The sequence below is a fragment of the Petaurus breviceps genome, unplaced genomic scaffold (assembly GCF_028583685.1).
Source record: "Petaurus breviceps papuanus isolate PSGF00001 unplaced genomic scaffold, PetGlider_PUasm1.0 218, whole genome shotgun sequence".
Taxonomy (NCBI): domain Eukaryota; kingdom Metazoa; phylum Chordata; class Mammalia; order Diprotodontia; family Petauridae; genus Petaurus; species Petaurus breviceps.
The window spans coordinates 10,317,563-10,338,434 of record NW_027185872.1 but is presented as its reverse complement, the minus strand read 5'-3'; the positions used below and the strand labels follow the sequence as shown (position 1 = coordinate 10,338,434).

Sequence of the window (20,872 nt, the reverse complement as noted above, 5' to 3'; positions counted from 1 at the left end):
CAGGGCAGCCTAGAGGGGAATCTGGGAGGAAGGCATCCAACCGTCAACCAGAGGATGGGTTCTCAGGGGTGTATGAAGGCACACCAGGTGAGGGATCAGGTGGCCGCTGCTCCTGAAGATATTCTGGGGCCCCCACCTGGAGCAAACCCTCAGCCCCAGATCCTGTCCCATGCCCATTGGCACTAGCCTGTGTCCCCACGGGACAAAGCCAAACACCAGGTCTGGTCTGATCTCCCCAATAATTCATTCTTCCAGTTTCAGAGTAGGTCATCTTAGCCTGCTTGACAGACAGACAAACAAATGCACAGGGCACAGAGGAAATCTGCCTGGGTGCTGAGGAACAGAAGCCGCCTAGCTGACCTCAGGAGGTGCACATGCCCACAGATAGGCAGGAGGCCGGATAGGGCACCTCCCAGACACAGCTGTGGACAGAGGGAATGGCCTGGCCTGGGCTAGTGGGAGGGCAAAAGAAAGGGTCGAAGCATTTCCACGGCACCTCCCACGCGCTCTGCAAAGACATAGAAGGAAGTGATTCCAAGTCACCAGGAGCTTCCATCCAAAAGTACGGTAACCCCAAAGACACACACGGAATGTAAACAGAAGACCCTGAGAGGGTGGGCGTGGCACCGTGAGGAGGAGGAAAGGCCTCGGAGCTGTGTCAAGGCACCTGCGCCCAGAGTGAGAAGTGAGGAGAGGGCATCCGGCTGAATGGGAGGCCCTACTTTATCCCAGAAATAAGAGAAAGGCCCTGGAGCTGCTCAGACCTGGGAGGAAGCATGGGCTAGAGTAGGGAGACTTAAGATGTTGCAAAAGTAGAAACAGCAAATCTGGCCGGGGAATGCACCTACTAAGGGCTGGGTACCCCGTGGGGCCCTCCCCGAGCCTCCAAAGGTGCCTTCTGCTCCTGGACCAGGCAGTAGCAGAGACGGGGCCGTCTACGGAGGAGTTGGACAGTCTGGGAAGGGCTCCCTTGTGTGAGGGGGTGGATGAGTGCCAATCCTGGCCCTGGCCCCGAGCAGGAGGGTGCAGCAGCTATGGACAGGCTGCCTCTGCTGACCCAGGAGTCTCCTTCCATCATGAGGAGTGCCAGCCAACTTGGCCACAGGCTGATTCCATGGAAAATATGGGGAGCTTTCCAAAGAGCTCAGGGAAAAATCCCAGCTGGGAGGTTTGGGGAAGAAAATGCTAAGAGACCTTAAACGCCTACGAGACCCGACCATGGGCTCCGAACAGACACTTCCTTCACTGCAAGGTGCCAGAAATCGCCGGCAGGGGGCTGGCGGGTGCCTCCCTCTCAGAGGGCGCAACCCAGGGGCCAAGGGCAGGGAGGGGCTGCATCCACGCAGAGCCAAGGAGCTCCGTCTCCAGGATGTCTAGCAGGCTAGTCAAGGACATGTGCACTGGAGGCAGGGCTCCCAGGAGGGGGTCCAGAGGGTTGAGGGGGACACACGCCCTGCACCCACTCCAAGAAGGCTGGAGACAATGGGCAGGGCAGCCAGACTGCCATGGGAGGGGGAAGCCAGAGAGAGAGGACACTGGCAGGGTTGTTTTTGGAGACTGGGAAAGGCCTGGCCAGGCTGGAACCAATAGACAGGGAGATGAGGAAGAGGATCAAAAGCCTGGGGAACTAGGCATCGAATGCATGCCAAGAGGGCCCCACCAAGCAGCAGGCTTGGAACTACAGAAGGCCAAGATCGGCTCCTCACACCCTGTGCTGGAGCACTGCAGCTCTGTCTCTCTGTCTCTCTGTCTCTCTCTCTCTCTCTCTCTCTCTCTCTCTCTCTCTCTCTCTTTCTCTCTCTCTCTCACGCTGTGACCTTTTCCACTCATTAGCTGACCCTCTGGAAGGGATGCCCAGAAGCGACAAGGGGGCAGGGAGCCCAAGATCAAGCCCTGCACCTCTGGCACTTCTGGTCAAAGGAACATCTGTGACGGTTCCTGCAGAGGCACAGGGACCCTGACAGAGCTGCGGCTTCTGGGCCCGTCCCACCCACCTTGGCCCAGCCTTACCGAAGTTCACCTCTCCGTCGCCGGTTTTGTCAAAGAGCTGGAAGGCCACCACAAACGCGGCGTCCGGGGCGCACAGGACAGACTCAAAAGCGATAAATTCTTGGAAGGATATCAGCCTGTGGGAGAAGAAGGCACAAGAGGCAGTCAGCGGTCATGGGCACGGAGACGTAAGTGCATCACACACGTGCGCGCACACACTCACACGCCCTATCCAGACTCCCAAGGCCTGCATCCAGGACTCACTGAGACGAAAAGCTGCCTCTCTCAGCCCCGGTGCTGCGGCTCTTATCAGAGGGGCTTAAAGCTAACCCAACGTGAAGCAAAACCTTCGAAATCAAAGTGGGCTTTACTGCCAGAAACAAGACATGCTATTCATGATATTATCATATAAATTAAGATTTCACAAATAAGTCACTGATTCCCTGCATAGCAATGAAGTGAATAAATAAATGCATGGATAAATCAAGACCCTGAGGTTTCTCCCAGGCAAAGATTCCATCCCCCATCTTACAGGTTTGGTACCCAGAGGCCCAAGCTAAATAGCAAAGAAGTCAAGCCTTCAGGGTGGGTGGAAAAGGGGACAGAAGCATCACCATGGGGAGCTGGAGGGAGAGAGAGCTCTCACTCTACATCTCCTCTGAAGAGACCAAATTCTGCTTGGGAAATCCAGGAAAAAACCTGGAGAGTCAGACCTCCAGGCCAGGTCTGCAGACTCTGGAGACAGGAACACCTCGAGTCCTGTGCAGAGGCCCCCATGACGTGCAGCTCTGCACAAGCAGAGAAGGGCTTTGTTTTGGGGGGGGGGGCACATCCTGAAGGCATTCACGGAGAGAAGAGGGAGGTGGCAGAAGCGCAGATTACACCACATGGGTGCATCGTGCTGACTCTTATTTCTAAAGATTCTGTGATGAGAAGAGACTGTCTCCAAGGGCCCTTGTTTGAGTTTGGGCTCTCTCTTCATCACCACCATGCCCTCAGTCAGCACTAGCAGAAAGCAAACCAGAACTGCCACAGGCATAAAGCCTTGCTTTGGAACTGCTGATGCTAAGGCCTTGTAGCAGCAACCACACGGGCATTCCCAGGATGGCTGCTGGCACAGGTTCTAGATCTGCTTTACTGGGAAGGACAGCTGTTCAAGGGGCCAACAGTCTTTTTGATTACATTCACTAGTTCGGAGGAAAAGTCAGCACCCTGAACTTCAGAGGAAATACAAGCAAAGAAATAAAGACCGACAGGGCTCTGACTGCCTGAATCAACCATCTGCTTTACATACCTCCCTGGATGGAGAGAGCCTTTACATCTGAGCAGTCAGGGAGCTCAGAATATACATACGGTCACTCAGAATCTCGACCAGGGAATCACAAGGTCCTTCTCATAAGCAAGTCCCCAAAGCAAAATACCAACTCAGTATATGTACACTTCTCAGAGCCAGAAGGCATCACACCTCTCCTGACTCAGAGCCTAATTAGAAACCAGCAAAAGGTGTGAGAGCCTTCCTACAAGCCAGCCTCCCATAAGCAAGCTGCCCTTAATGGGCTCCACCTGAGGCCTATTGATGGGCTGGGAAGATCTTATATCCCATTGACATTACAGGCCTTTGTCAATCAACAGAAAATCCCCCACTCCCTGTAGCACCTGTCATGAGGCCAAGACAGTAAGGCAGAAGGCCTTCAATAAAGGGACAGCCATGGGAGGGAGGGAAGCTGTCCCCCAAAAGATGCCTTCAGGCTGTTTTCTTAAGGTGACCACCTGTCACTGTCACATCTTACCCTCTTCCACATCTGGACCGGGGGTGTGTAAAGGAATTACTGTTCACCACGGCAACCTGAATGTCCAGCAGGATCTGACCATGAAGTAATCGCTCGGGAAACCAGGTCTGTGTCCAGCCTGCTGTACACATGATGACTCCAGGCAGACCGGGTGGAAATCTGCAGGGACCATGGCCTGGTCCTCCGAGGTCTCCAGGCCGGTCTCCTTCCCCTGCTCTCCTCTCCCTCTAAGGCTCCCTAGAACCCTCGAGGCCAGATTTTGTGGCTTTTTCTCATGCTTATTCTCCGCAGGAGAGTCCTTCTCTAACTTTTCCTGCTGCTGCTGCTCTTCATACCTCCCCAGTTTCCTCTGCTGATTCTGCATGTGTATCATGCTCTATAGCTGTGGGTGCCCCAGGCTCAGTCTATCTTGGCTCTATCCCGTCTCCCGGGGCCATCTTGCCAGCTCCCATGGGTCCCATTTTCATTTTTCTGTGTTGCAGGGTGCACACTGGCCCCTCATCTCCCTTCTGACATCATCAAGACTGCACGTCTCCAACCCACACCTCTAGTCCCATGAAGGGTACCAGCATCCAGTCAAACCTCCCATCACCCTTGACTCCTCACTCACTCCCTACAGTCAATTCTGGTGGCAAGCCCTCCACCACATCCTGTCCTCTCCCCTCCCCTCCCAGGCACAACCTGCGTCCAGGCTGCCATCAGCTCCTGCACGACCCACCTAAGCCAGCACCTCCAGACCAAGAGCTCCAAAGGGAGGCAGGGGGGGCTGAAGATGACGGAACCTCAGGGGAAAGAGAAGCAGCTGGAATAGCCACAGAGAACCAGGACGCCCAGCTGCCTGAACCAGGCGTCGGAGCAGGGCTCTGGAGCCAGCGAGGTACCCGGCACTCTGACATCGTCTCAGCCTTCAGGGGGCCTTTAAAGCAACTGACATAGTCCAAAAAATCCCAATGAAGGAAAGGGGATCGCACCCCCCCCCCATGTAAAGACCCTGATGCAGAAATGCAAATGAGGGGGAGATTGGGACCTGCTGGTGTCCAATGTTTACACCCAGGAGGAGGAGGAGGGGCTGGACAGTAAGCACAGCAGGTCACGGGGCAAGGGAGGGGCCTTGGTCAGTGCCAGAGCCACCAGGAAAATTTGTGAGGAAGCCCATGATGAGAGCTGGGATCCTTCTCCCTGTTATACTGATAAGAAAGCGAAGGAAGCCTCTGAGTGGACACCGGGCTTCCGGCACAGGCCTCTGGCTTCTGGCAGACTCTGGCTCCCCACCCCTACAGCTCTGCACACTCCAGGCTTTCTCAAGCTGCCCAGCAGCATTCCCATGTTGACTCTTTGGGCCGAGGTCACAGACCAGTCGCTCTAATCTCTATGTGAGTATCATTGGCTTCCTTGGTGACCTTATGTGTTGTACATTACAGATTTAAAAATGATTCTAAGAAGGGGTCCTAGGCTTCCCCAGCCTGCCCAAGCCCCCAGGGACGCCCACAGAGCTTTGTGCTCCCCATCACCTTGGAAGCTTTGCTCTGCTTGGTCCTTGTTTTCAAAACTCAAACTGTGTGTTTCATTTATCAAAACCAAGAACAAGTGAATTTAAAAAGGAAAATAAATTCCAGATTTTAGCCCACAATGCCCTGTAATCTGAGAGCTGCCAGCAAGGAAGCAAGGTGAGAACAAAGGGCTGGGAAGGAGGAGGGCAGTGGGGGAGAAAGGTACCCTAATCCCAATGGGAATCAGGAGAGGGGAAAGAAGGCCCCCCACCCCCCAAGCCACCAGGCGGGCTCTATGGCAAAATTAGTCACAATTATAAGGATAAAGGGAAGATAAGAGATCCCAGAAAAGCAGTCTTGAGGAGCCTCAGGGCACAATTTGCTGATTACCCATTAAGTGACCTCAGCAAATGCCTACTCCAATTAAACCATTAATTGTCCGATTACTAGTTTCCTTAAAAAAAAAAAAAGGATGGAAAGAAAGAAAACCCAAGCCCGAATGCCAGCCTTGCCGGTCCCCTCCACTCTTGGGGGGATTGTCCCTTTGATCACAGTCAGTACATCCCCAAGAGCAGCCAAAAACCCGGGGACCACGGTGGGAGGGGAGAAGGATGGATAGTTTGGGGCAAAATTACTTTTTCAAAAGGGCAGAATCGACTTCTTAGAGACTTTTTTTTAAATCTCTCAAAATGAAACACGGTTGAGAAGATCAAGACATGAAGCTTTATTAATAATGATGAGGGCGCTAATCCAGTGTACTCCCTCCCCCTAATTAAGAATGAAATCGCGGGAAGATTGGATCCTTGATCAGAAGCAGCAACTGAGCAGGGACAAAAGTTTAATTTTCTTTCAGTTCAATTCTAATACTCGTTTATGTTCCGAGACTTCCTTAACATTCACATCCAATGAGCCACTGACCAACCGTGGGTCTGTCCACGCGCCTTGGAGAGTGCCAAGGCCTGAGCCACCTGGGGCCAGCTGAATTCAAATTAACCCCATTTTCCCATGTTAATTAAACCCCCTATTTTCTTCTCAGTGTAGCTCTGTTCCTTCCACAGCAGAGTCTACAAAGGGTTCCCAACAGATCTGCTCCAAAGACAGCCATGTCTTCATTTGCGCCGTCAGGACCACACAATACAGTAAGTGAGCAGGCATTTTGCAGTCAATTAGATGAGGCCCCGCGCTCATCCATCCCTGCATCCCCGGCTGGGCCGGGGCAGGGGCGGCACAGAGTTGCCCAGGCAACGCATTTTCCTTGCTGAATTTCATTAGGGGTCAGCAAGGACTTCCCCACTCTCCCAACACCCGGCCCAGGCAAGCCAACATTGCACCACAGATCATTTTCACTTAAATGCACAAAGTCGGAGCTCAGGTGAAGACCCTAAAGAGATTCCTGCTGGGGACCCCCCCTCCCAGAGCAGAGGGCGGGGCTGGCCAGGGGAAGATGAGGAAGAAGCCTTCCCGGGGGGCCCTGCCGCGGTCACCCCGTGGTCCTAAAGGAGGGAGCCCACTCAGAATCACAGCAATAAACACAAAATTCCTGCCAATCAATCAACAAGCAATTATTGTGCACGGCAAAGTGCCAGGCCCCACACTAAGCTCTGGGACACGCTGGGGGAGCAAACATACAGAGCTAAGCACCAAGGTGTCTACACCTGCAACTGAGGCATGGGAAAGCCCCCCGAGGGCAGAGGAGGAATCCTGAAACGGGGGAGGAGGGAAGGTATCCTAGACAGGGGGCACAGCCAATGCAAAGGCACAGAAGGCAGACGGAGTGCCTCAGGCAACGAGGCTAAAAAGACCTTGATCCCAGAGGCAGCAGAAAGCCACCAGACTTGGCAGAGTAGAAGACCTGGGGCCAGGTCAGCTTTGAAGGGAAATTCATTCAGCAGCAAGGTCTAGGGTGGCCTGGAGACCCCGGGGGAGGAAGAGTCAGAATTCCGGATGGAGCTTGGGAGGGCAGATGTGGCTCAGTCCCGAGAGAGTCGAGAGAGCTCAAGTGCAGCCCCTGCTGAGTCCTGGGATGCTGCTGGAGGGGCCACGATGCCATCTGGAGGCACAGTCTGCTGAAGAAATCTCTCTTCTGTTCCCTTCTTTTGAAAACATCCAACAGGTAACTGGTGACTCGGGCCGGTGGGGGGAAAGACCTGGGCCCGGGCACTGGGCGAGGGGGTGCCCCAGACCTAGCAGCCTAGCAATGGCGATGGAGAAGGAGAACCAAGAACAATGCCATGTGGGGGACAGAGAGCACAGGCACCATGATGTGTGGCAACCAAGAGATGCTTGGGGACTTGGGAGAAGCGGCCGCTGACGAGGCAGGAGGGCAAGGGCCAGGAAGCAAGCGACTGACTGGAGGGAGGCAGACAGACAGAGACTTCTTAGGAAGTGCTACCTCACTCTTCCATCCTCAGCCAGAGCCTCGGGGGCTTCCAGACCAAAAGCTCCCTGAGGGGTGCGCACCGAGCCCAGGCCTAGCAGATGACAGTGCCCAGGGAGTATTCCACAAGACTGTTTACTCCTTTTTCACGGTAGGGTATGTTGGGGCTACAAAGACAGAAGGAAAAGCGGCCCCCTCCAATCTGCTTGGGAGACACAACCCATATCGCAGACTTGTAGCGTTAGATAATGAGAATCCCTCATCAGAATAATTACTGAGCACTATATTACAAGATCCTTAGTCAAAGAAAAATAAAATTACTTACCACCTGCTACATTTATTAAAGCAAGAAACAGAATCAATACACTTTTAAGAAAAACTGAAACTAAAGGCAGTTTCTGGATCAGACCTGATCAACTGAGGTTTATAGAAACCTTCCAGAAACAGAAATGAGCCCCCACCCATCCCCTCCTGGCTTTGCTGTCATAGTCTTCTCTCGCCCTCCCTAAGCACCAGCCCCACATTTAGCAAGAAGTCTAAAAAATGGCACCTTTGCTATTCAAATATGCAGCCCCATGGAATGAGCTGATCCTTGGGCCATTATCACACACAAATCCTCAGGAAAACAAAAGGAGAGGAACACTCAATTCCAGTTCAAAGTTATTTTCCCCCTCTGAGACAAGCACTGATGTCGACGTTGGCTAAGGGAAGCAGGGAGCTCCCAAGGGCCTCTAGCCACAGCCGCTGGTCCCTGATGGCGTGACCGGCCGCCGGTGTGCCAGGGCTCAGCGCAAGTGCGCCTGCCAGGCTGTCTTAGAGAAAGAGGCCTCCTGACCCACGCTCAGACTCCAGCTTCTCAGGGAGTCTTTCACTAAATATACAAGTCTATACACTGAATGTTCCAGCTCAACAATACTTTAATCAGATGACAGGCCCCCCGGCCTCCACCCGAGAGAAGGTGAGCAGCTGACAGTTCTGGGGGGGAGGAGCCCCCGGCATCTGGCCTCTGTCTGTGGGGCCCCAGGTAAGAGATGCCCTGGCAGATGTCAGATTTGGGGGGGAAGTTCTTGCGGCACACTTCTGTGAACAAGGTCTGAGGTAAAAATGGGAGTCACTGTCCAGAAGACAGACATAGGCAGGTCCCAAATAGAGACCAGAAACCTACTGACCCCTCATCCCAAATGCTCCAGATCACTCAGGATAAGAGAAACACAGATGAGGACATCTCTAGGATCGGACAAGATCACAGGCATGATGGTGTTTTAGAATGGGGTCTTACTGAGTCTAAAGAGAAGCCATTTGTCTTTTTAGCCCATCTAGTGCTGGATTGATGATTCTACAAGCTGAACTAGAGGGTGGAGATAAAGGAGGAGGCAGGAGGGCGGGGGTCAAAGCCCAGGTAGAGGGACTGGCAAAGGCCAGAAGGGGAATCTCAGAAGGTGCCAAGGCTGTCTGCAGAGGCAGCTCCTACCCCACGCTCTCAGGGTCCTGGATCTGGTGCTCTCTCTCTGCCTAGGACGTCTCTCTTCCCTTCCTCCTCAGTCCGTGTGGTTCTACTTCTACACTCCCGGAGGGCAGGGGTGGCCTTTCCCTCCCAGCCTGTATTCTTAGCAGTGGCCCACATGCAAAAGTCACTTAACAAATGCTCAGTGAAAAGAGGGGCTGCGTGGGGCAGCCAGGTGGCTCAGCGAGTAAGAGCACTGGCTCCAGTGTCGGGATGACGTGGAGATCAGATCCTGGGCTCAGACACTTAGCACCCACCCAGAAACACCTGGCTGTGTAACCTTGAGCAGGTTACTTAACCCCAATTGCTTAGGGGCGGCCAGGTGGCTCAGCGAGTAAGAGCACCGGCTCCAGTGTCAGGATGACCTGGGGATCAAATCTGGGCTCAGATACTCAGCACCACACCTAGAAATAACTGGCTGTGTAACCTTGAGCAAGTTACTTAAGCCCGATTGCTTAAAAAAAAAAAAAAGAAAAAAGAAAAAAGGGGCTGTGGAGAGGAGGATCAGAGGGAAAGGGCCCATAGAGGGCCCCAGTCTGGTGAGCTGGCCTAGTGAGCAGGACAAGGGAAGGGGGCTGAGTGCCTGCAAGAGGAGAGAGGTGACTCCCTGTGGAAAATGCAAAAGGAGAAAGTCAGGCCAAACCCAGGAATGCCAGGGCTCTGGGCTATGGAGGTGCAAGGCTCAGGGTGTCCATTTCAAAATCAAGGGCACATTCCTTCCCGGGTAGGCCTGAGGAGGGAAAGTTCAGGTGGCAGCAGCAAAGAAGCCGGGGTCTTTGGGGAAAGACCAACAGGTCCGCTGTAGTGCCCAAGGACAAGGGCAGTGCTGGGGTAGACAGGAAGACTATGAACACAGAGGCACCCCAGGCTCTCTCCAGGGGCTGAACCTCCAAGGAGGAGAAGTGGTGGAAAGGGGAGGAGAGCGGGGGAGAAGCTGAATGTCTATAAGGGCCGAGATGCTTCTCCTTGGCCATGGGGAGGCTTCAGTGGACACGTAAACCTGAGCACCTAGGCCCACGGCCCAGGCCCATGCAGAGACCCTGAGGGCCCCATAGGCAGGATCCTCCTTGAGGGCCTGAGAGCATCTGTCCCCTTGCATGGTTCTGGCTGGACAGACACATGGACACACTCCTTGGTGCCTGGCTTCAGTGACCTGCACCCCTGACCTTGGATGGTCCGTCTGTGGGAGAACAGGGAGCCTCTACGACATTTCACGGCACCATTATCCCCAGAAGTAAAACTGACCCCTGATACACAGGAAAGGATGGGCTTGGGAATCTTCTGTCCATCAGCACCAAGGTCAAAGTCAGCCCCAAACCAGGGGCACAAAAATGAGAAAGCGAAGCTGTGACCTACTGTGGGGCTCTGGACTGAGGGAGGTCAACAAGACTGAGGTCTGGCCCCCACCTCACAGAAGCCCCTCAGTGGAGGCAGCAGCAGGCTCACAGCCCAGGGGAAGGAAGGGAGGAGCCCAAGACAGTCCAGCCTGAGAGCCAACAGAGCTATCTCCAGCATCAGGCCTGAGACGTACAGAGGACAAAGGGTACTGTCCAGCATTCTGAAGAGATGAAAGAAGAGGCCTTCCATTGTGGAGATGCGGTCAGACAGCTAGCCTCTCCTGCCCCACAGCAGCTCACCGCCCAAACCCAGGAAGGCCCCTAGAGGCAGGGCGGTCCTGGTGTAAGCCAAGGCTCTGGAGGGCCATGGGCCTCGCTGCCCAGAGGCCCCCTCCCATGACCAAGTCCACCTGAGGGGCTGTGGGCTCTCGGCGATGCGGCAATCAAAATAACCGTGTCTGAAGAAGCCAGAGGCGGGGAGAAGCCATGCTGGCATGGCCCACCCAGTACTAAGCAGCACGCAGAAGGCCTGCCCACCCCCTCAGCGAAGAGGGCACGATCTGCGCCCGTCATAAGAAAAGTCACTACATTTGTCAGAGGGCTGCCTAACTAACTGACCACTGAGGAAAGCATAATGGATTTCCTTTAAAATAACTCAGTTACTAATACAGAAAAATCCTTTCAAGGTGAAAAAATAACTTTTCCAGCCCCTTCAACAGGAAAAATGTCTCTGAACACGTTTCCCAAGGAAACTGAGACTCGACATACCCATCCTTGGTCTGGTCCACCACACTTCCCAGGAGCTCCACAGTCTCAGGGTTGGGCTGACAATCTCCAAAAATATTCAGGTATCGGTTGATAAAGTCATTCGGAGACATGAAGAATTCGCCATTTTTCTCAACACTTGCATACTGGTAAAAAAAAAAAAAGTTACTTTACATGTTTGATGAGATGCCAAGCGGAACAGGAACATCTGGAGAAGGGAAAGAAGCCCTCCAAGGGTGCCGGCCCCGAAGAGGCAGCAATGGGCCCAGGAGCCTCCCGGGGCCGGCAGCACACTGTGCCACTCCCCACGCTAACAACTCTACAGAAGACCTCGGTGGGGAGCCCTGCTACAGCTCCTTCCCGCTCACCAGAGGAATCGAGGGCAGCTGCCAATTCCCACGAGCTGGAGCCTCATGTCCCTGGAGGGGGCTGGGATGCCCCAGCTCCCCAAACAAGTCATGGGTCCCCCTCACTGCTCCAGGGGACACAGAGGACCCCTGGGCTCTCCCACACCCTCTGTTCCAGCCTGGAACCTAGCCACAGAGATCCTATCTGTGCCGGTCATATTTCACAGCACCCGGCTTTCAGCTGCAGGGTTCACAGGAGAACTCCACACCAGTCACCAGCATCTGAAGTCCAGTTTGGAGGTTTGCGCTATCCCATTTAGGAAATGACTGTGAAATCCCTAACCTTCCTCTCCGTGCCTCCAGGAGCTGCGGGCAGTAACTCCCGGAATGAAGGGCCCTATGCCATTCTCAGAAGACGAGAAAACACATCACGCTTGGTCTGGGAAGAAGAGACAGGGCTTTTTGGGAAACCCCAGCGGATGCTGGCGTGCTCACTCCTGCAGTCACATGGGCCCAAGCTGCCCCCACGGAAGGCCGGCAGGATGGAGCATCGAGTTCCAAGCTCACTGTGGCCACGTGCCAGACGGTCTCTTGGGTTTGGGGTCTACTTCCCAGGATCCAGGTGTGAGATGGTGGTCAGCCCTGCCCCTGCCCAGCAAGTTAGCCAGGAGCTAGGGCATGGTGAGCACTGGACTATGCTGGGCCTGGAGGCTCCTGCTGGGCGGGGTTACGTGCTAAGGCTTTCTAGTGGAAGCCCTCCCAGGGAGCCCCGCCGCTCTGGACACCCACCCTCCCTCCTCTATTGTAATGTTTGTGTGGCCCTCGCAAACAAAGGCTTTTCAGATCTTCTGGCCAAATGAACAGTAACATCTCCCCACAGCATGACATGCTGTCCCCATCCCTTCCATGCCACGATGCCCGCACCCACACACCTGAGGCCCCAATTCTCTGGGGACCCTATGGCATGTCCGCCTGCACCAAAGCAGCCTCTCTGGCTGTCCCACCTCTCACCTCACCCACCAAAGACCTGCCCTGACCTCCTCTCTCAGGCCCTGGCTCCCGACCTTGCCCCACACCCTGCCCTGACCTCCTGCCTTAGTCCCCGTTCCTTGTGCCCACGGATCCCTTACAGCTCTCTCCTCACTTTGCCAAACTCCTGGAGAGACGGAGCACTGATTAGGGGCTTGTTGTATGCCAGGCGCTGGATGAGGAGGGCACATAAGAGGCTTGGGGGCAGTTCCAGGAGGAAGCTGGAGGGGGGCCAGGAGAGGCTGGCCGCACCCCATTCACAGGCTGCACACACTCCTCAATGCCTGGAGCTGCCCACGGCGGTCACTTAACTAATCAGCGGACTGTGAAACCCAATGGTCTAGTCCAGGGCTGGGGGCCCTGCGGCCTCTGACCGCATCCCGGCACTTCAGATCGTCCCCCTTCTCTTGGCTCAGACAGAACATGGACACGTCCTCGGACTCCTGCTAAAGCTGCCCTGAGTTCAGGACCCACATTCTCTGCCATGAAGCAGCGGGTGTAGCGAGCCCCAACACAGACCTCGGCAAAGGCGCCTCTCAAGCTCCCACTCCAATCCTGCCCTGAGCTTCATCAAAGGCTTGGTGACTGACTAGAATGCCTTCAGCGTGGAATCAGAACTCATCACTTCAGCCCCAAGCCCCCCTTCTTTGCAGCCTCCCGGCCCATGGGGGCTCCCACCATCTTTCCAACTGCCCAGGGCTGTCAGCTCAGAACCCGCCTTGCCTCCTCCCCCTTTGCCCATCTGTCCCTTGCTTTCCACTCCAAGGGCAGCGCCACCCTCCCCCAGCTCGGCAGGGCAGCAGCCTCCTCTTGGGCATCCCGCCTGACTCCACAGACTTCAGGACTGACAGTTCTGGGGGGTGACAAGCCCACCCCCTCACACCTGCAGTGACAGGCATCTCCTAGAACCAGGCAAGCCAAGACAAACCCCCCAGAGCCGCTGCCCCCTTCTACCGCTCTCCGCAAACCCAAGGGCTCTGCTCTCACAGCTCTCTGGGACTTCCCTGAGACTCCCCTTCTGTCACCCTGCCCTGCTCGTCCTCTGTAGCTCACACTAAGCCCATCATCCAAACGAGGTCTGCACGGAGGGCTGTCGTCTAGGGAACCAGGCACTCTGCAGACTTCCTCGATGGGCCTTTCCTTCAGCTCCACTCCTGACCTCACACTGGGGAACCTCAGAGAGCCCAGGGACACTTCCAGAAGCTCCCAGCTCCCCCCCCCTACACCCAGAGATGGCCACCCTTTTGTCTTGCCATGACCCAGACGCTGGCCTGGCTGGGCCTCTCCCTCTGCTCTAGGTCCCCGGGGTCTTTGCTCAGTAACGTGCATGTTCTCAGCCCTCAGCTGGTACCATCATGAGCCCCCAGTGACCTCCACAGCTCCCTCTTCACATGAGTCTCTGGGCCCTTATCTTACCCCTGATCTCTCCCGGCCAAGCCCCAACCTTGGGCTCTTTGAACCATCTATGTTTTCACTCCTCATCACAAGTAGTGGAACAAAGCTGGGGATGATCCACGTTCTGACCGGGTCCCCTACAAATCTGTGTTCTTATTCTGGCTGAGCCCTGGCTGGGCAGGGCAATCCTTGTACACCCCGGAGGCACCAGCCACTGGGGCACCACCTCTGGGCATCTTCTCTGAAAAGCGAGCCTTGGGCCGAGGGCTCTCTGGAGGACCAGCCTTTCTTTAGAGAATCCCTAGTCCAACTGGACCTTGCAGTGGAGACGTCACCCGTCAAACACGTGGCGAGCGCAGCGCTATCCAAGGAGCTTGGTTAATAGTAAGACTCAGGAGGCCATGGGAAGAAGGCCTGGCATGAGAGAGCTGCAGAAACTCTTTGCTGGAAGACAGAAGCCAAGGGGACGTTTTGCTCTAAGTGTCAACGGCATTCTTAGTCATTTGTGGGCAGATTACTTCCCAGAGAGGGGAAAACCGGTCCTCTGGGGGTGACAAGGCCCACCTTCCACCTCCCAGCGAGGGCCTCTGTGGACGGCGCCTGCAGCGGCAGCCCCTCTGCTGCCTTCTGCCTCTCGTTCCTCTTCTGGTTTCCAGCTGTTGGTTCCCATCATTTCCTACTCACTCTAGCCACTGTCCCACCACAAACAAACAAGCTGAAGTCCTCCTCGGTACGTGCAGCCACGCAAGACTGACGCTGGTCACACTCAGGCCTCCCCCTGTACCTCCGAAAGGCCAGGAGTGGGAGCCCACTTCATCACGGGGCCAGAGCGCTGAGGCTTTCCAAGCCGCCACAGTGCTTGTATAAGCTATTCTGGTCCTCCTTCCTTCGCCTTTCCCTAGTTCATACAAATCTTCGCCATGTCATCTCTTACGGCATGGTAATATGCCATCGCGCATCTACCATAATGTGTTCAGCCATTCTCCAACTGATTGGCACCCGCTTTGCTAGAACAGAAGCCAGGCTGCCAGGACTATTTTTGTACATTGGGGGCCTATGCACCTTTCTGTGACTGCTTTGGGTCCAAGGCATCACTGAATCAGAGGATGCAATCAGAGGGTTGGAATAGTATGGTCCCAGACCAAACTTCCACCAACAGCACTTGTCCTCTGCCTTCTCCAACAGCAGCCCTCTCCCGTTCCTGTCTTGATCTGGATTTCTCTTCTGACCAACGATATACAGCATTTCCAGGCAAGTGCTGCCAGTCAGCTTTTCTTATTTCAGAACTGCCTGCTCCTATGCACTGCCTCCTTACTGAGAATGGAACGCATTCTTCGTAGATTCCTATTTGGCACAAAGACAGTTAAACCGTTTGCTCTCTAATTCTAACTATAATTTTTCACACAAAAACTTTTTATTAAAGCAGAATTTGTCATTGATGATCTCCCCTCTATTGCTTAGGTTTTCAAAAGTTTCTTCTCACCTGCTCCTTTAGTCTGCTTTCCAATAAAGACCTTTGAAACACAGGCCTTACGTGTTTTAAATATTGTAGGCCATGGGGTGATGCCACTCCAAGCCTGATTTCTCCTCAGCATGCCTTCCATTTTTCAAAGGAGTTTTTGTCAAACAGTGAGCCCTCACTCCAATAGACCGTGCCCTTTCCAGTCATCCTTCTTTCAAACATCATGCTATTATGCTATTATGTTCAATTGTTTCTGGGCCTTATGTGCCTAATCTGTTCCCCTGAACAACTCTTCTATTACTTAACGAATATCAAACAGTACAAATGAATACTGCCTTGCACCATGGACTGAGATTCTGAATTGCTAGACCTTCTTCCTTTCCCATTTTCTTTTCATCTTTGAAATTCCGTGTTTTTAAAATTTCCCTTAGTGACATTTCAATTTTTTCCCAGTACACTGGGTTCTGTGATGCTGAATACAAACACGGTAACTCTACGAGGAAAAGGCAGTTTGCTACTGAAATCTCAACAGATCTTTTCCATTTTCCATCTGTTCCTTGTCCCTCCATGTTAGTCATGAAAAGTACTCAGGATGTCCACCTGTGTCTCTCACCAAGCTTTCAGTAAACCACACACTGCCGCTCCTTGCTTTCTTTCTCTGGAGATCTTACTACCAGTCTACCCTCTGGGGTTACTCTTGGCCAGTACATCTCCAATGGGCAAGGAGACCAAGGGCAGATGAAGGCTCATTTGGTTCTCCTTGTTGCGGTGATAGACTTTCATTCATCAAACATTGTTAGGAAAAAGTAAGTCCATATCAGTATGCATTCAATTAGCCATTTCTGACTTCTTGGTGTCAATAGTTTATTTAAATAGGTCAGGCTGACGTATCCTCATTTACATGACCTATCTTCTTACTTAAATCCAGTTTGATATGGATTCTGGCCTTTGCTCCATAAAGAGAGAGAGACAGAGAGACAGAGACAGAGAGAGACAGAGAGACAGAGAGAGAGAGAGAGAGAGAGAGACAGACAGACAGACAGACAGACAGACAGACAGACAGACAGACAGACAGACAGCTGGCTCAGAAGTGACCCTCCCACGGGAAATCAGACTTTGGGGCTCATTAAAATATCATCACTTGGTTTTTATGATATTATCAGGTGTCTGTACAAACTGCTGCCTCTCTCTCCTCCAAGTATTAACGAACTATAGGTGTGAGACAGTCATACCATCTCATCTGTGAATTCTTGCTTCTTATGCCTGATTCACAGCATATCTTTTGCTGACCTTTCCCAAGGCCATGTTTGCACTGAAGTTGATTTAAACTGGGGATAATGAAATCATCCATGATATGTCTCAACCACCTTGTTTGATGCCATAAATGTTATTGTATAAGCTACAATCAGTTTTTAACTGAACACATGAAGTGAAGATATTTATTCAGTCCAAGACTAAATTTTGTTAATAACTTTTGTTGTTACAAGATAGGTACTGGGTAACTGGCATGTAAGAGGGGTCAAGAAAGGCTTGCTGTTGGTGTAATCTCAGCTGGGACTCTCCAGGAGCCAACCCTGTGTCTAGCTCTGTAAAGTATGATGTTGGTCGTTTAATGACCGTATGATGTTGTCATTTTTGTTATCTTGCTATGGTTCAGCTGGAGATGCCAATTATCTCCCTACTTAAGTTGGTCTGTATGGCTTAAAGCAAAATCGTATGCACTTTCTAGTCATCGTGAATGGGATTGCCATTAATCATACCATGTTCTCCTTCACTCTGCTAGTGTTACATAGAAATGCTGCTGATTTTCAGGGTTGATGCATATGCCGTTACTTTACAGAAGCAACCTTCCCAAACAGCTTTTTTGCTGTTTGTTTCCAGGATTTTCTAACCAGTCATCATGTCATTAAAAAGACCCAAGAGTTTTGTTGCTTCCCCTTAGATTTTCTGTCTCACCCTAAGCTCGAACATTCTTAGAACCATGAGACGTCCCAGCAGGGGAAGAGTTCCATCGCTAAGCTTCTATGACCCATGGGTTTGTAGACACTCTTGGACGCTGAACGAGGGGCTGTCCTGGGTTAGGCTGTGTGAGGTCTTTGGTGCACAATGCAGGTCATACCTCATCTAAGGTCTTTCTTTCCTCCTGGACTGATATAATCCTATGGTTTAGGGTGCTTCTCCTGTGAAATTATGTATAATGAATTATGTTAGGAAATTTCTTCCTAACAATTCTTTCTCAAGCATGGTTTGGACTATATGAGGCTGGTATATCATATGGGACCTCTTCCACTGCTGAACTGGCTGATCGATTATCAGCTCATAAAATTCTTGTCTGTGTTCTCCTCCCAGAAACTCTGCTCAGGCGATCTACTGAACACAGACTTTTTGTTTTTAAACACCGTCAAGTTACCAGGGCAGAGTCTGGCCTGGCTATTATCATTAAATTTCCTTACATGGCCAACTCTGGCCAACTCCTTAAGAAGGGATTTAATACCACAAATTAAGTGTAAGTCAGCTGCCTTTGGGTCACCTACAAGTTTTACTTGCACACATGATTAGAAGTCTACTGGCAATTCTTTTGTTTTATTTCCAGGTAGCAGCCTGGCATCACGAGAGCTCTGGACAATTTGCCAGATGCCAGCCAGGGGAAGTTTAAGTCCAGTTCAGGTCTAAGTAGGTATGTACACGTGTACATACCATAACTACATGCCATAATGTGGTTCCTCCATGCAGGGATCATGCATTCCTTTTCCGCTCAGTTACTGTGACTGTAGAGACAGCTACAGTGATTTATTTGGCATAGTCACGGAGCTCTCTGAGAAAATGTTCTGGGGATGGTCAGCGCAGTCACCTTACCCCCTAAATCATCCTGAGGCCTCCCCATCTAGGAGGAGACCTTGCTGCAGCACCTTATGAAAGCATTCATCTCCTGTGTCATAGTTTGAATCTACTCATCAGCAGACCAACTAACCCCATCATTGCTGTGACTGGAGCTAACCAGGGACTGTATGTACTTTTAACATCTATGGGGACATAAGATGCTTTGTTTAATGAGATACTTCAAGGCTACCTTCAACTACAGCAGTCAAATACTGCTTTTGTCTTTATTGTGATCAGAAAACCAAGAATGCAGCACCTTACAACTTTCAGATAATTCTATGACTGTGAAGACATCTGACAAAGAGAACTGTCCAGGATAAGGAAGAGGAACCTTATGTACGAAAATATTTATAGCAGAACTTTTACCATTATATCGGCCTGGAAACCCAATGGGTACTCATTAACTGGAAAATGGCTCATGAAAATGACAGATTCTGAGACGAGTGGGCAAACCACGAGAAGCATTCATACAGCAACTGCCACATGTGGTCAAGAAAAATGACCCCAAAAGAATTCTGAACTTTGACCAATGCAGTGACCAGCTGTGATGTTGGAAGCCTGAGGATGAAACCTTTGGCTCCTTTGCAGAGGGGGCAAACTACATACCCAGAATACAACATACCTGTTCCCAGACATGACAGCCACATCGCTCTGTTCTGTTCTGCTTGCTATATGCATTCACTAAAAGAGGACATTTGTGGTGGGGGAGGGGAGTCATGTAGGAAGGGATGCTAAGAAAACATGCACAAGAGCCAAAGCAGGTTCTGGAGGGTTCGAGTTAACTCTACGCCCCCAGCTCACGTGTCTGCTGAGACATTCGGGTCTGTTACACTCACAGTACAAAAAGGGCCCATAAGCTGTGCTCCCTAACCTCCCCCTCCCTCTCCCTTGCACTGTCTCTTCCTGGCAGCTTCCCTGGGGGCTTCTGGTAAGCCCCCTGGGCACAGACATCTTGGCCACCACCACATCTGCCAAGCACCCAGACTAGAGGTTGGCAAGGTGTAATGGGAATGGGAATCTGAAGCTCTTCCCTGCCTCTTAATAGACCGAGGGGGGAGTTTGAAGACCTCCCGTGCTGTGAAAGTAAAGTCTGCCCCCTAATAGGCTGAATGTAGTCACATGGAGCCTGTGATGGAGGGAATTTGCTGAAGGTCACAGGAAGCTGGTAGTCAGAGTTAGAGCTAGCCAGACGGTGGGGGAGAGAGAGGACGCTCATTAAAGAGATAGAGAGGTTTGTGAATAAAAACTGATCTTGTACTGGTTTGTGGGAAGGCTGAAGGATGCTATGGCTCTCAACGTCACTATGGCTTCTGAATATCTTTGGTAGTAGGATAGAACTGGCTTACTGGTTTTGGGATTGTTTTCTGGTATCTAAATAAATGCTTCAGTTCTCTCCTCTATCTGGAGAGTTTGGCATATTTTGCGATCAAATGTCATGTGATATTTCCAGTCATGATCTGTATCGTGACTGTGGGCACTGTGAATATTGCACTGGTGCTACAGAGGGACTGCTTAGGGGCTTCCTAGCCACAGCCTTGCTGATGTACCGTGCAGTAGGATCCCTTATTTGTGAGTCCTGCCTCTTCTTCCAAGTGTGAAGGTCACTTTCTTTGGTAGGAAAAAAGACAAAAGTGAGAGAAAGAAGACATATGTGGTGCTGCTCTCCCTGCTCCAGCATCAGATTCTGGCCAAAGTTTTGCCTCCAGAGTCACGCCCCTCCTTGCAATTACTTGTGGCTGCCTATCTCTATGCTTCTTCTTAAAATCTAAGGAGGCACTGATGCATTGTTGGAGGAGTTGTGAACGGATCCAACCAACCTAGAGAGAATTTGGAACTATGCCCAAAGGGCTATGAAACTGTGCAATGCCAGCAATGCCGCTGCTAGCTCTGTAACCCAAAGAGATCATCAGAAAGGAAAAGGGCCCACATGAGCAAGGTGATTTCTGCCAACTGGAGAACGGTAATGGATCACGGCTGCGCGCTAGCAGATGACGTGCAGAATGGTTTCTGAAAAGCCTGGGAAGATTTCCATGAATGAGAAGGGAGCAGAACCAGGAGAACTTTGCAGACAGTAACAGCAACAGTGTAACCAAGATCGCAGATGGGCTCTTCTTGGCTATGAGAATGAGCCAAGACAATGCCAAGGGCTGCTGACGGAAAGGCTCTCCACCCCTGGAGATGGAAGTGAGGGCGCCTGGGTGCAGACTGAAGCGGGCTATCTTCACTTTATTTTTTCGTGGTTCTTCTGGCCGGCTTCTTCTTTCACAACATGACTAATATGGAAACATGTTTTACCTGATGTGCCTACATAGCCAAATGGTTACCATCTTAGGGAGAGGGTGGTGAAGAAGGGAAGGAGATCATTTGGAACTTAAAAGTTTTTTAAAATGAATGTTTACGAGTAAGAGCACCAGCCCCAGAGTTGGGATGACCTGGGATCGAATCCAGGCTCAGACACTCAGCACCCACCCAGAAACACCTGGCCGTGTAACCTTGAGCAAGTTACT

The 20,872-nt window shown here is 52.0% G+C and overlaps 1 protein-coding gene across 1 annotated transcript in view; it reads right to left on the bottom strand.

Annotated features, from left to right (window-relative positions):
• SLC25A13 (solute carrier family 25 member 13) overlaps positions 1-20,872 on the bottom strand; it is a 69,504-nt gene that overhangs the window by 36,669 nt on the left and 11,963 nt on the right. Inside the window, exons 3-4 of the mRNA XM_069094480.1 lie at positions 11,256-11,398; positions 2,011-2,126 (exon numbers count right to left, since the gene is read on the bottom strand). Coding sequence (XP_068950581.1) covers positions 2,011-2,126; positions 11,256-11,398 — 259 coding nt within the window. The remainder of the gene's footprint in view (positions 1-2,010; positions 2,127-11,255; positions 11,399-20,872) is intronic.